This window comes from Pleuronectes platessa, chromosome 11, assembly GCF_947347685.1.
Source record: "Pleuronectes platessa chromosome 11, fPlePla1.1, whole genome shotgun sequence".
Classification (NCBI taxonomy): Eukaryota; Metazoa; Chordata; class Actinopteri; order Pleuronectiformes; family Pleuronectidae; genus Pleuronectes; species Pleuronectes platessa.
In genome coordinates this window covers 23,037,124-23,049,126 of record NC_070636.1, presented here as the reverse complement: position 1 = coordinate 23,049,126, position 12,003 = coordinate 23,037,124, and the positions used below count along the sequence as shown (strand labels likewise).

Genomic DNA, 12,003 nt, shown 5'->3' with positions numbered 1-12,003 from the left:
GGCCAGGCCAACAGACGCTGACCTATCATCGGGTAATTCCTGATCGCTCCTCCTGCTTGAGAGAGAGCGTCCCCGCGCCACGGAATCTCCCATGGCAACCCTGATATCAGCCGTTGCAGACATGAAAACTATGACGCGCCTGTGCGCTCCGGAGCCACGAGGATGGCTGACAGCCGTTCCTCCCGTACACGATCCAAGAACCGTGGGATCAATGGCCCCGGTGGAAACGCGTAAAGAAGCATCCTGGGCCACGGCCGATGCGCTAACGCGTCCACTCCCAGCGGAGGATTGTCCCGCACGCTCAGAGAAAACCACAGAGCGCACTGTGCGTTTCCGCGAGAGGCGAACAGATCCACCTCTGCTTTGCCAAACCTGTTCCAAATCTGAATCACCAGTTCGGGATGAAGGCTCCAATCCCCATGTCGAGGACCTCCCCTTGAAATGATGTTCGCTCCCGTGTTAAAAACACCGGGAATATACACTGCTCTGACTGACAGGAAGTGTGTGTGTGTCCACAGCAGCAGCCGCCTCGCTATGTTCAGCAGCTGCGCGGAGTGCACCTCCTTGGCCATTTATGTAGGCTGTTGTCGCCTTGTTGTCTGTGCGGATCAGGATGTGTTGATCCCGCAGCAGTGACGCAAAATGCTGGAGCACTTTCCACACCGTGAGGAGCTCCAGCGCGTTGATGTGGAGAGACATGTGGGCTGGCCACTGTCCTCCCACCACTTGTGACAGACACGTCCCCCCCCATCCCGAGAGAGATGCGTCTGTGAAAACTGAAATGTGTGATGCCGCTCTGCCCAGCGGCACTCCCGCTGACAGTGTGCAAGGATTCTTCCAGTGAAGAAGATCTGCGTTCACCGAGGGAGGAACTGAAACCATGCATCTTCGCTGACTCACAGGATCGACGTGCAGACGAATGAACCATCTCTGCAGACGTCTCATGTGTAACAGACCCAGGGGCACTACCACGTGAGCTGCTGACATCATGCCCAGCAGGCGCATGACAGAGAGAACTGTCACAACATTGGGGGGCGTGACGCGCCAAAGAAGAGCTGTAAAACCTTCTGATCTCTGCTGTGAGAGCCGCGCTCTCATGCTGACGGAGTCTAACTCCACCCCCAGATACGTCACGAACTGGGCGGGGTGAGCGGAGCTTTTCTTCCAGTTGATTGTGAAGCCAAGGCTTCAGCTTCTTCCCTGGAGCGAGCTAATAATAGCAGGTCGTCCAGGTAGAATAGCACTCTCATCCCTGTCCTGTGTAACGGCTCCAGCGCCGTCTCCACACACTTGGAGAAAGTGCGAGGAGCCAGGGAGTAACCGAACGGCAGGCGGTTGTACTGATACTGTATCCCCTGGAATGAGAAGCGCAGATATCTCCTGTGCTTCGAAACGATCGGCACGTGAAAAAATGCTTCCTACAGATCTATGAAGGTGAACCAGTCTCCCTGGTGAACACACTCCAACACTTGTTTGATCGTGAGCATGTGAAACCGCCTCTCCATGATCGAGTTGTTGAACAGAGACAGGTCGAGTATGGGTCTCACTCCTCCCGTCTTTTTCGGGACCAGGAAATAACGGGAGTAAAAACCCTGTGTCTCCTCTCCCTGGGGAACTTTGGAAATTGCATTTATCCTCAAAAGTTCCTGTAGCTCTAACTGAAGAGCGAGACAATGTTCCTGAGATGACAGGATTGTTTCCACTATCCCGTTGAATCGCGGGGGGGGGGGGGAAGCAAACTGTAGAGTGTAACCTCGGCTCACAATCCTGTCCATCCCTTTGTCCATCAAACATACGCGCTGCCACTCTGAGTAATGCTCTGACAGGGGGCGTGCACTTGCTTGGTGCTCTGTGGTTGTCATGGTGACGAGCCAAGCCAGAGCCCTGGCCACCGTTGTTCGTATCGGAGGACTCTCCGGAACAACCCATGGGGGGCTCACAGCGAAATGGCTGAGCAGAAGCCCCCGGAGCACACAGGCTCTCAACTGCACTTGCGGTCAGACGCTGACACGGGGAAGACGCGTCGATGTCAGAGAATGGTCGTTTAAGATGTCCTTTTATTTTACAAGGCTCCTGAACGCATCTGTTATGTGCAGTCAAAACCTCGCTCCTCGAGAGAGGAGGACGGGAGACGCTGAGTGCAGATACAGTGTGTGTGCCGTCCATACGAGGCGTTGAGACGGCGCTCGATGGCTCATGGTCACACTTACTGTTAGCAGAAACATGTGAGGGGGAACACTCTGTCTTTGTGACAGAGGAGATGTACTGACTTAATGTTGTAAGTCTGTGCCGTGGATCAACGGACAGCTCACACAGTGTGGGGAATGTGTGTGAAACAGTGGCAGCAGAGCCAGCGGACTCAGGGGCAGACTGTTTAGAGGATTTGCTCTTCTGGGGAACATTTTTTGTGTTATTACAAAACTCCCCTTGAACTTGTCACACATATTCCCCTCCGAATGTCAGAATCTCTTCCCCTGTTTCCTGGGGGGTTCCTCCGGTTGGTTGGACCAGGTACAGGCCGGGCGCCGATTCTTCCACCGAGGATTCTGCCGTTCAGCTGGCGGGCCCGCCCGAGGAGGAGGTGGGGGTTGGACAGCCGAAGCTGGGGGGCGAGACGCTGCCGCCACGGCTGTGGCGGGGCGCCTCGACCGCTGGTAAGAAGGAGCCCGGTGGTCTCGCCAGGGATCCTGTGGACGAGAAACCCGAGACAGGTGTCTCCGGAACCTGTTGGCCTTCACAACAGGTTCCACCTTCACGCCGAAGACAGCGGCCAAGCTCGGCTCTAAAGGAGGCACAGGTGGGAAACCATCCTGGAAAATCCCCGCCACTCTTGTGAAGGGGGTGTAAGAGAGGACCGGGGACTTCAATTTCCCAGGCTCCTCTGCTGATCGGGCCACGTAAGCCTGGATCCCCGGAAAACAAGGCCAGCACGCGTCCTGCCGGGGCCTTCGTGCCGGTGCGACGACCCCGATGAGGTCATCTGGCGTGGCCGCGGCTTGCGGAAATGGCACCGACAGCTGCCTGGAAGTCGCGGCCTTCTCAATCATTGCTGGCATCAGCTGCACGAGGGCACCAATGCCCGAAGGCTGAGCGGACACCGACGCGTCAGTGTGGTCCGACCCCTCGGTCCCGAGGGGGGAACCTACGGGAGGATAATGCTCTTGAGCTCCGGGAGCGGAGTCGGCTGACTCCGGTCCACGATCATCATTGAAAAATTCGATGGCTTCTTCCAATCTAAAAGCACGCTGCGAGGCAAACCCTTCGCCGTCCATATCAGCGTAAGCCTCAGCTCGTCTGCGTCTCTCTGGCTCCTCGAGGAGTTTGCAGAACGCACAGTTGGCTCCGGGGGTGAGCGCCCGACCGGCGTGTTCCGGGCCGAGGCAGGACTCGCAGCGCGGGTGGAGATCATCGGACATTATGTACCCGGTTCGGCATTCCGGGCACAAGCGGATGTTGGAAGTAGTGTGCTGCTTCATGGCTGAAGAAAAATGGGAAGCGAGCGGCCGGTCTCACCCCAATTTATGCAGGTCAGACCGGGGTGGGGCCCACCGTTGGTGGGCGTGGACTAAAGTTTTCAGTGCTGCGCATGCGCGCGAGGGATAAACCCACTAGCGATAGCCTTAAAGGGCGAAGCCTATACGATATAGAACCAAGCAGACCGCCCGTAAATCCACCGGAGGTAAAGTCCCCAGGAAGCAGCTGACCACCAAGGCTGCGCGTAAGAGCGCCCCGGCCACCGGCGGCGTCAAGAAGCCTCACCGTTACAGGCCCGGTACCGTGGCTCTGAGAGAGATCCGTCGCTACCAGAAATCTACTGAGCTGCTCATCCGCAAGCTGCCCTTCCAGCGCCTGGTGAGAGAAATCGCTCAGGATTTCAAGACCGACCTGCGCTTCCAGAGCTCCGCTGTCATGGCTCTGCAGGAGGCAAGTGAGGCCTACCTGGTCGGCCTTTTTGAGGACACCAACCTGTGCGCCATCCACGCCAAGAGGGTTACCATCATGCCCAAGGACATCCAGCTGGCCCGCCGTATCCGCGGAGAGAGAGCTTAAACCACTGCTGCTCCACTGACCATAACAACGGCTCTTTTAAGAGCCACTTCACTGCACTCAAGACAAAACTCCTCCGCTGCCCCGCTTGTTATAGACCGTTGATGCATATAACACAGTGAATAATTGAAAAGTAAATAGCAATACCATTGAAGTATAACAAATTACAATACTTTCTGTAAAGTAACCACAGTATATTACAAGAAGACTTTCTACAGATTTAAACATTTAGCACTTTAGTTTTACAACATTAGCTGAACAGCAATACGTTTTTTTTGTATTTCATAATACTACATAAGAAAGACTTTACAGTCAAATATTTGTTACATTAGTAGCTATGCAAAGAATACACATTGGAAAGTATGCAAGCTAAGACCTGGCCGGCTGTTAATATAATCATTAATATTGATACTTTCACTTCACCTGTTAATTGGAAGCATGGTCAGACCTAGCCTTTTCTGAGAAACCGATCTACTCGGGGGAAACATTTATTAAACAGTGTAAGTTATCTAAAATCTTGTCTTTGGCAAAAAACATGTCCCCCAGGGATTGGAGCTCTTATACACAAGTGAAATATATTTGCAGCCTTGAACATAATTGTAACAGTTGCACTAGACTCATTCATCAACAAGACATTTATACCCCAACGACATAGACCCGGATGGATCCCTGTCACTGCAATTGTACTTGCATTGATTTCCAAGGCAACCACATCAATGTCCTTTTCCCACTCATTTCTCTCCTAAAATGAGTTCAAAGCACCACAGCTCCACCAAAACCCGTTTCCCAGCTGCTTCACATGTTTGTTCAGAGAAACCGAGTAAAATCCAGCACCTGCTGATGATCCCTTCGTAATAAAGTCAAGTGATTGTGCAGGCAGCAGACACACCGCTGATGGCCGAGGCTCCTGGTGAAGTTGAGCCAGACTTCCTATCAGAGCTGTGAACGTGTCATGCTGAGGATGCTGGAGAGTCATTCTATAATTAGGACTTCATTTCACATCCATGTTGAAAAAGTCCATTTATCTAAATATTCACTTCAAGCAATGATCCAATTAATATTTTGGCACATTTCTCTCATTTAAAACAAAAAGTCAACAGGTTGTATCATTTAGTTTGTAGAATATGTTTATGCTTTAGTGGAATTTGCATTGTCTCTGCTGTCTGATTTAGTAGATACCAACTCTTGCTCTTCACATTAACACTAGGATACATGTTTATGTATATTATTTGAATCATCATTTGTATAAAATAATCATTAAAACATGTCAAATGTTTTTGAAAACTTTTTGTCTCATGAGTTTGATCTCAGTCAACCTGTCCATATGTTACCAAAACCATATTCATATTACAAATGAAGGCTTTAGTGTCAACCAACACACTGTGTATCCAGAATGTACACACATGTGCAGTATGTGAATGTGTTTGTGTAGATTGCTGTGGGTAAATAGTAGCATGTAAACATGTTATTTGAAGCATTCAAAAATACTTTCTTTATGTAGTACTTCATGAAAAAAAACACACTTGAAATTTACATTTACGTTACGATTTTCCAAAAAAATAAAATAATAATACAATTTCAGTAAAACAGGAGGGCTAAGCGAAAAATACTAATATTGGTTTGACCACTGTTTTTCACTCAAGGTTGCCCAATATTCACAGAGTAGTAAGCACACACATTTGTCAAGATTGATAATACTGATAATTGATAATACCGCTTTAAAAAAAGGATTCCTCTGACCTTGAAGTCACAGTCATGTGTCGGCAACAACACAAATGTTAACCTCAGGAGATTAGCTCCATGGTTTAATTATCAAATACCTTTTTTTAAACTGATATCATAGCAGCTGGAGAGGATGTGGCAGATCACTGATTTGAGAGAGAGAGGACAACACGTCCTGCAGTAGAAAACTGCTATTGGATTTAAAAGCAATTCTTTTCAATTGTAGAGGTTATGCAGGATGTATTCAACAGGATTATCCTCTTCAATTTAATTCACCAAGGTTACACTATTAGTTAAGAGTGGCTGTTTACATATTGATGGACATCTCGTTAGAGTCAGGACAGTTTGTCTCCATAGAGAAAGTGTGTGGCTCTTAAAAGAGCAGGGTTCCCACGGTACCTGGAAACCATGGAAAACATGGAATTTATTTTTTCATTTTCCAGGTTTGGAAAAGTCATGGAAACTGAGCAAAAGTTAACACTCACATTGAAATTGAAACAGTTGTCCTGGAAAATGTTATCGATGTGTAAAATAGTAATATAATTAAACTATTGAGCACAGAATTAAGATGAATTTATTAAAACCCTTTACATGTGAACAGCTTTTCACTGTAGATAGAAATGGATGATCCCATGTTGTAGAACATGCTCTTGGCATCCTATCTGGTATATTTGATGTTGGAATTCGATGCAGGACCTGGTGATATGGACTTTAAAAGTATAGTTTCGGATTGGTGGACTTCGGGAATAATAAACGAGAAACATTACTCGCAATCTCAATAGAAGGGTCAAATACATGCATTTCCAGCCAACACGGGAGCCTTGACATCTACAGTGAAACTTCTTATGCAAGTTTATCCTCAAAATGTAAGTAGCTGTGTTTTAACTGTCTGGTAAACCTGGGTTTATCAACGTTAGTTAGTAAGCAGTGCAATCTTCCCAACTAGCTAACTGCAACTTGCTAGCTAGCAGCTTACACTATAATTGTTTAGGTAATTTTTACCTTGCTTTTAAAATACTAGAACTATGTTTGATCCCCATCTGTATTTCACTCATTGACTTTTCCTAAAACCGTGTTATTCACCACATTTAGGGGATTTTGTTTTGAATTTGGATTCATTAATGATGGTTAGCAAGCACATGCAGTGCAATCTTCGTAGTTGGTATTGGTAGTTAGCTTGCATTGCTAGCTAACTACCAATACATTTTCACATTAGGCTGTGACATTACTTCTATACTAGTCAATCTTATATCTACTTTTAGCTATTTTGTGATTTTTCTTTTTTTTCTTTAAAAAAAATGATACTACTAAATAGGAACATAGGAATTTATTTTCAAGGCAAGCGTGGGAACCCTGAAGAGCCGTTGGTTTGATGTCTCCGCAAAGTTGTTTACTTGGAGCTGGTGTACTTGGTCACGGCCTTGGTGCCCTCAGACACGGCGTGTTTAGCCAGCTCCCCGGGCAGCAGCAGGCGGACGGCGGTCTGAATCTCCCTGGAGGTGATGGTGGAGCGCTTGTTGTAATGAGCCAGACGAGAGGCCTCACCGGCGATGCGCTCGAAGATGTCGCTCACGAAGGAGTTCATGATGCCCATGGCCTTGGAGGAGATCCCAGTGTCGGGGTGGACCTGCTTCAGCACCTTGTACACGTAGATGGCGTAGCTCTCCTTCCTGGACTTTCTCCTCTTCTTTCCGCCCTTACCGGGGGCCTTCGCCACCGCTTTCTTGGAGCCCTTCTTGGGCGCTGGCTTCGTTACTTCAGGCATTGTCACGAGATTTGTTCGTTCCAATGAATACAGACGTCGGTGGCCGGGCTGTATTTGAACACGTTACATGTAAATCTTTATGTGCCGTTCCCTCTCTGTCATTGGCTGAATGTGGAGCGCCAGTGTAACAGCACAGCGGCGTGTCTCCATGTTCATGAGTCCTTTATTCTGCTGCTGACAGAGGTGGAACTGTTGAGCTCAACTGCAACATTTGGGGGGTTAAGAGATGTCCCTGAAACTTTGTATTATTTATGTTAGCATCACATAAGTATCATTTAAAACAATCTGAACCAAAGCAACCTGATAAACACACAGCTCTAAATGATAAGGGAACACTTAATGGTCACAGTAAACCACCTAGTCAATTTGACTTCAGGTTCATCAAGCTGTCCATTTAGGAAGCCCAAGTGATTGTGAATGAATTTCACCGGTTTTGGTGCAAATGAAAGTGACAACAAGTGCAATAAAGAGGCAAAAGCAAGACAACAACACAAAGGGAACAGTTTTATATGTGCTGGCCATTGACCTTCGCTCTCTCCTCATCCTTCCTGACTGAATCTTCTCAAGTTTCATGCTCTGCTAGTGTCCTTGTCACTACCTGTAGCATTAGGCGGTCCCTGAAGTCCTATCAGGTAGCAGAGATAATCTAGCTCCGCCAGGATAGAACCGCCAAACGTGCAGGAGCAAGAAGGTTTGTTGTGTGCCGTAGAAGAGCATCAACCCATCAGCAGAACCGGTATCGGCTCCTAGTTGCGTGGAACATATACAGGTGTAGCTGGCCAATAGGGAACTGCCCTCCCAAAGAAAAGAAGGGAACAAGATGATTGTGATAAATTTGGAACATTTTTATTATAATCGTCCTGCCTGCTGCCTCTGAATAGTATAGTCCAATTAGCTGCAGCGTTAAGACCTGTTTAATAGAGTACAGGGAGAGTTCAGCCGGTTAAAAGTCGGCCACATCACTCAGATAGAGTTTCATAACACGTTGTCTTTCAAAGTGCAGGCACTGCAATCCCAGACAGCACACACACGCACACAGGCCCTGGGGCCCCACTCACTCGCTCAGAGCAACACAGTGATATGTGAGGAGCGTTACCATGAACAATCTGGTAAGTGACTTTGTTGAAGAACAGTGGACCCAGGTATAATACAAAGTTTCTCTCTGGTAACATCTGGTTACACAACCAATCAAGTGCTGTGTTTTATTTTTAGTGTGTATTGCAATAGTGTGTCCATTAACCAGTGAGTGAGTCCATAGGTCAGTCAGTCAGGGTCCAGAAGGCTTCAGTGTAAGGCCGTTGCCAAACTCCCGCAGTACGAGGGATCAGTGTCTAACGCACGCTGTGGTGTGCACGTAAAGAACTCGTGTATTCTTCATGGCAGCAAATGTAGTTGCTCGTTGTGAATTTTGATATGCACTAAGTGTCTGTGTGTATATATATATATATAAATGTGTGCGTGCGGATATGTGTGTGAGTGTCTGTGTATTCATGTTAATGTCTGTTTGTAAATCTATTTTAATCAAAATAGTAGTCAGATCATTTTAGTAACATGATGAATTTATTGAGCTTGACCAACATTTCTGTTTTTCTGGTTGTCTTGCCACTCTCCACGTGCTTCAGTGAAAGATGGAATGAATAATGTAACTTCCTAAATTTGTGGTCAGATTATCGTTTATTTTAAAGTTATGTAGATACAGGGGGTTACTCGTTTTTCACCCGTGTGTTTCTACACAGACTTGAAGCGTAAAGCAGCTGCGCCTTAACATCCATTCAAATCAACAAACTGGTCAGGTGCAGCACCTAATCACACAGCTCTGTCCCTGGTCCTGAAAAAAGATTTAAACAATTTTTAAAATTAAACTTAATGTTCTGATCAAGTTTGTGCAGCTCCATTGGTCATTTTCAAAACTCAGAACAGATAAGAAGCTGCACTAAAACGGGATAAGCTGAGCTACTGGAAAACAAAGCTCCTGACAGGACATGTAAGAGAGTTCAACTGGTAGTGGACGTTGTTCCAGTTCACATATCTAGAGAGCAGCTCCGTCTGATGTTACTACAGTATATATATATATACAAATACATGTGTATATATAAATAACAGTATACATATAAACAAACTGTTTAAGTGTAATATAAATTAAGAAATTAAAGAGGAAACTACGATTTATAATTGCATTATTTGATGTTTTGATATGAAATAACTTCAGAATCTTGACATTGTAAGACATCTACTCGGAGAACGACTTATTGTTGTTGAGCAGAGGATGTGAGCTCTCATTGACGAAGTGTGTGGCTCTTAAAAGAGCCGTTGTGTTGTTGAGCTGTTGGAAAGTGAGTTTATCCGCCGAAGCCGTACAGAGTGCGGCCCTGTCTCTTCAGAGCATACACCACGTCCATGGCGGTGACGGTCTTCCTCTTGGCGTGCTCGGTGTAGGTGACAGCATCGCGGATCACGTTCTCAAGGAAAACCTTCAACACGCCGCGGGTCTCCTCGTAGATCAGACCGGAGATACGCTTCACTCCGCCACGGCGAGCCAGGCGGCGGATGGCGGGCTTGGTAATTCCCTGGATGTTATCACGGAGAACTTTACGGTGACGCTTTGCGCCTCCTTTACCGAGCCCTTTTCCTCCCTTTCCTCGTCCAGACATCTTTCTTCAGTAAGATGAGATCTAGTCAATACCCTGCTCCGCGGAACCACAGCTACTCATAGCCTGACTGAGGACCTGGTAGAAGACAGAGGCAGGCGTCTTCTTCCTCTGTGGATTCTCATGGCCGCTGATAATTAAGTCTATGGTGCGCTAGCGCCTCCACAGGTTTGGATGTAGGACGGTAGCTATTAAAGTCTGACACTTTATCAGTTTTGTGTGGCAGTAGGACTGTAGCACGTTTCCATCAAGTAGGAATAGTGCCTGTGAAAAAGGCTTGGTTAGAAATAAGAGTATCATTTGGACTGATTGTGGAAGTACTTAGTCAATGTATGGATATTGAGCCACCTTGAATGAAAAACAGTGCTCACACAAAGACTCAGCTCACGATTTCTCCCTTAGCCCTCCTGTTATCCTCACATTTAAATTGTTTATCCTTTGAGTCCTTTTGACCCCAGCAATTAAAACCCTCCATAACATTATTAGAATAAAAATTGTAACCTAAGTGACCAGGTATGTATCCAAGTATGGTTTGTTTATTTTTTGACTACTTAAATAGCTTTTTATCTTAAACACAATCCCCAACCAAACGTGTGAGTGCAGTGTCAAGCAGTGTAAGAACTTGATGCGTGTCTGGAACTGTTTGTGACAGTGTTATGGACATGAACATGTATTAGAAGTCCGGGCTGACACTGTGACTATGTTCACCTTTCATTTGGCATCATTGGATACTGACCAGTTTTAAAAGCACCTCATGTATGCTTGAAAGTGTTGTTGATTACAACCTGACATTCGGCTGGATTCTGTTTTACTATATTCATCTGGTTTCATTTGCAGATATGGACATTGTATGAAATGGTCATGGTTTTTGTGGGGGCATCCTTAACATTGTATTTTGATCCCCCGCCACCCGTAGCTGTCAGTCAACAACGGCGGGGAGCTTGTCAACGTGTTTGTTTATCCCGAATATGAGAAGAGCCGGTCTGGTCTAATTTCAACAAGTATTTATTAAGATGCCGCCTTGTGAGTCTTCAGTAAGCATGCGCCATCTCCAGACAAAACAACGCCTTGCCTATCTGCCCTCCTGAAGCTGGGGCAGCTGCATGTGGAAGCTAAGAGATGTATGCTTTAATATAAAAAGTTAAGTATGAGAACAAGTTAAAGTACATCGTAATGAATGTCGCAGATTCAAAGTTCCCAAAACGGGCCTTATCAGACAGCCGCAAGTTTGAACAGCGATGCGACGCACACTCATTTTAACCAGCTTCCAGAATAAAACCAAGCAGCAAAGGTTACTAAAAGTCACTATGTGAGGGCTACACATTTCCCACATATTCTTCCCAAACTGCCCCTGTCTAACACACTGCATTTTGTTTAAAGTTGACTTTCATTGCCAGCTTCACAGACACGCACACATGGATAATATAGATTTCAGTCTTACAGAGGAGGTGGACTAGTGGCAGAATCTTGGACTTTGGGCAGAAAAGGTCTCTGGTTCGTCTCTGGCTCGACTCCACGGAGAAACAACAAAAGAAACAAATCTGTTCAAAAATCCAAGAGGATTATCCCTACCCTTGTCTAGTGCCCCTGAGCAAGGCACCTTACTCCCTCAACATCTGCTCCCCGGGCGCCGTATATGGTCGCTCACTGCTCTGTGTGTCCTGCACCAGATGGGTTAAAAGCAGAGGTTAAATTTCCCTACCTGCATGAGTGTGCCTGTGCATGTCTGTGCCTGTGTTTGGGACTAATAAATGCGTCTTAACAAACTCAACAAACCTTTGGGCAGAGGGACCATCTCTCAAATGTGTCTTTGCTTTCGTA

The 12,003-nt window shown here is 46.6% G+C and overlaps 3 protein-coding genes across 3 annotated transcripts; 1 reads left to right on the top strand and 2 right to left on the bottom strand.

The window, feature by feature from the left end:
- The first annotated feature begins 3,417 nt into the window (after nucleotides 1–3,417).
- On the top strand, nucleotides 3,418–4,050 carry LOC128450374 (histone H3-like). The gene is made up of 2 exons (XM_053433786.1): nucleotides 3,418–3,527; nucleotides 3,627–4,050. The coding sequence occupies exons 1-2, from the start codon at nucleotides 3,418–3,420 to the stop codon at nucleotides 4,048–4,050; spliced, it is 534 nt and encodes a 177-aa protein (XP_053289761.1).
- A 3,109-nt stretch (nucleotides 4,051–7,159) lies between these two features.
- Nucleotides 7,160–7,544, bottom strand: LOC128451316 (histone H2B-like). Its single transcript, XM_053435104.1, has one exon. The coding sequence runs from the start codon at nucleotides 7,532–7,534 to the stop codon at nucleotides 7,160–7,162; it is 375 nt and encodes a 124-aa protein (XP_053291079.1). The 5' UTR covers nucleotides 7,535–7,544.
- Nucleotides 7,545–9,152: 1,608 nt separating this feature from the next.
- Nucleotides 9,153–10,268, bottom strand: LOC128451327 (histone H4). The gene has a single exon (XM_053435116.1). It carries the CDS (start codon nucleotides 10,183–10,185, stop codon nucleotides 9,874–9,876), a length of 312 nt encoding a protein of 103 aa, XP_053291091.1. The 5' UTR covers nucleotides 10,186–10,268; the 3' UTR covers nucleotides 9,153–9,873.
- Between the last annotated feature and the right edge of the window lie 1,735 nt (nucleotides 10,269–12,003).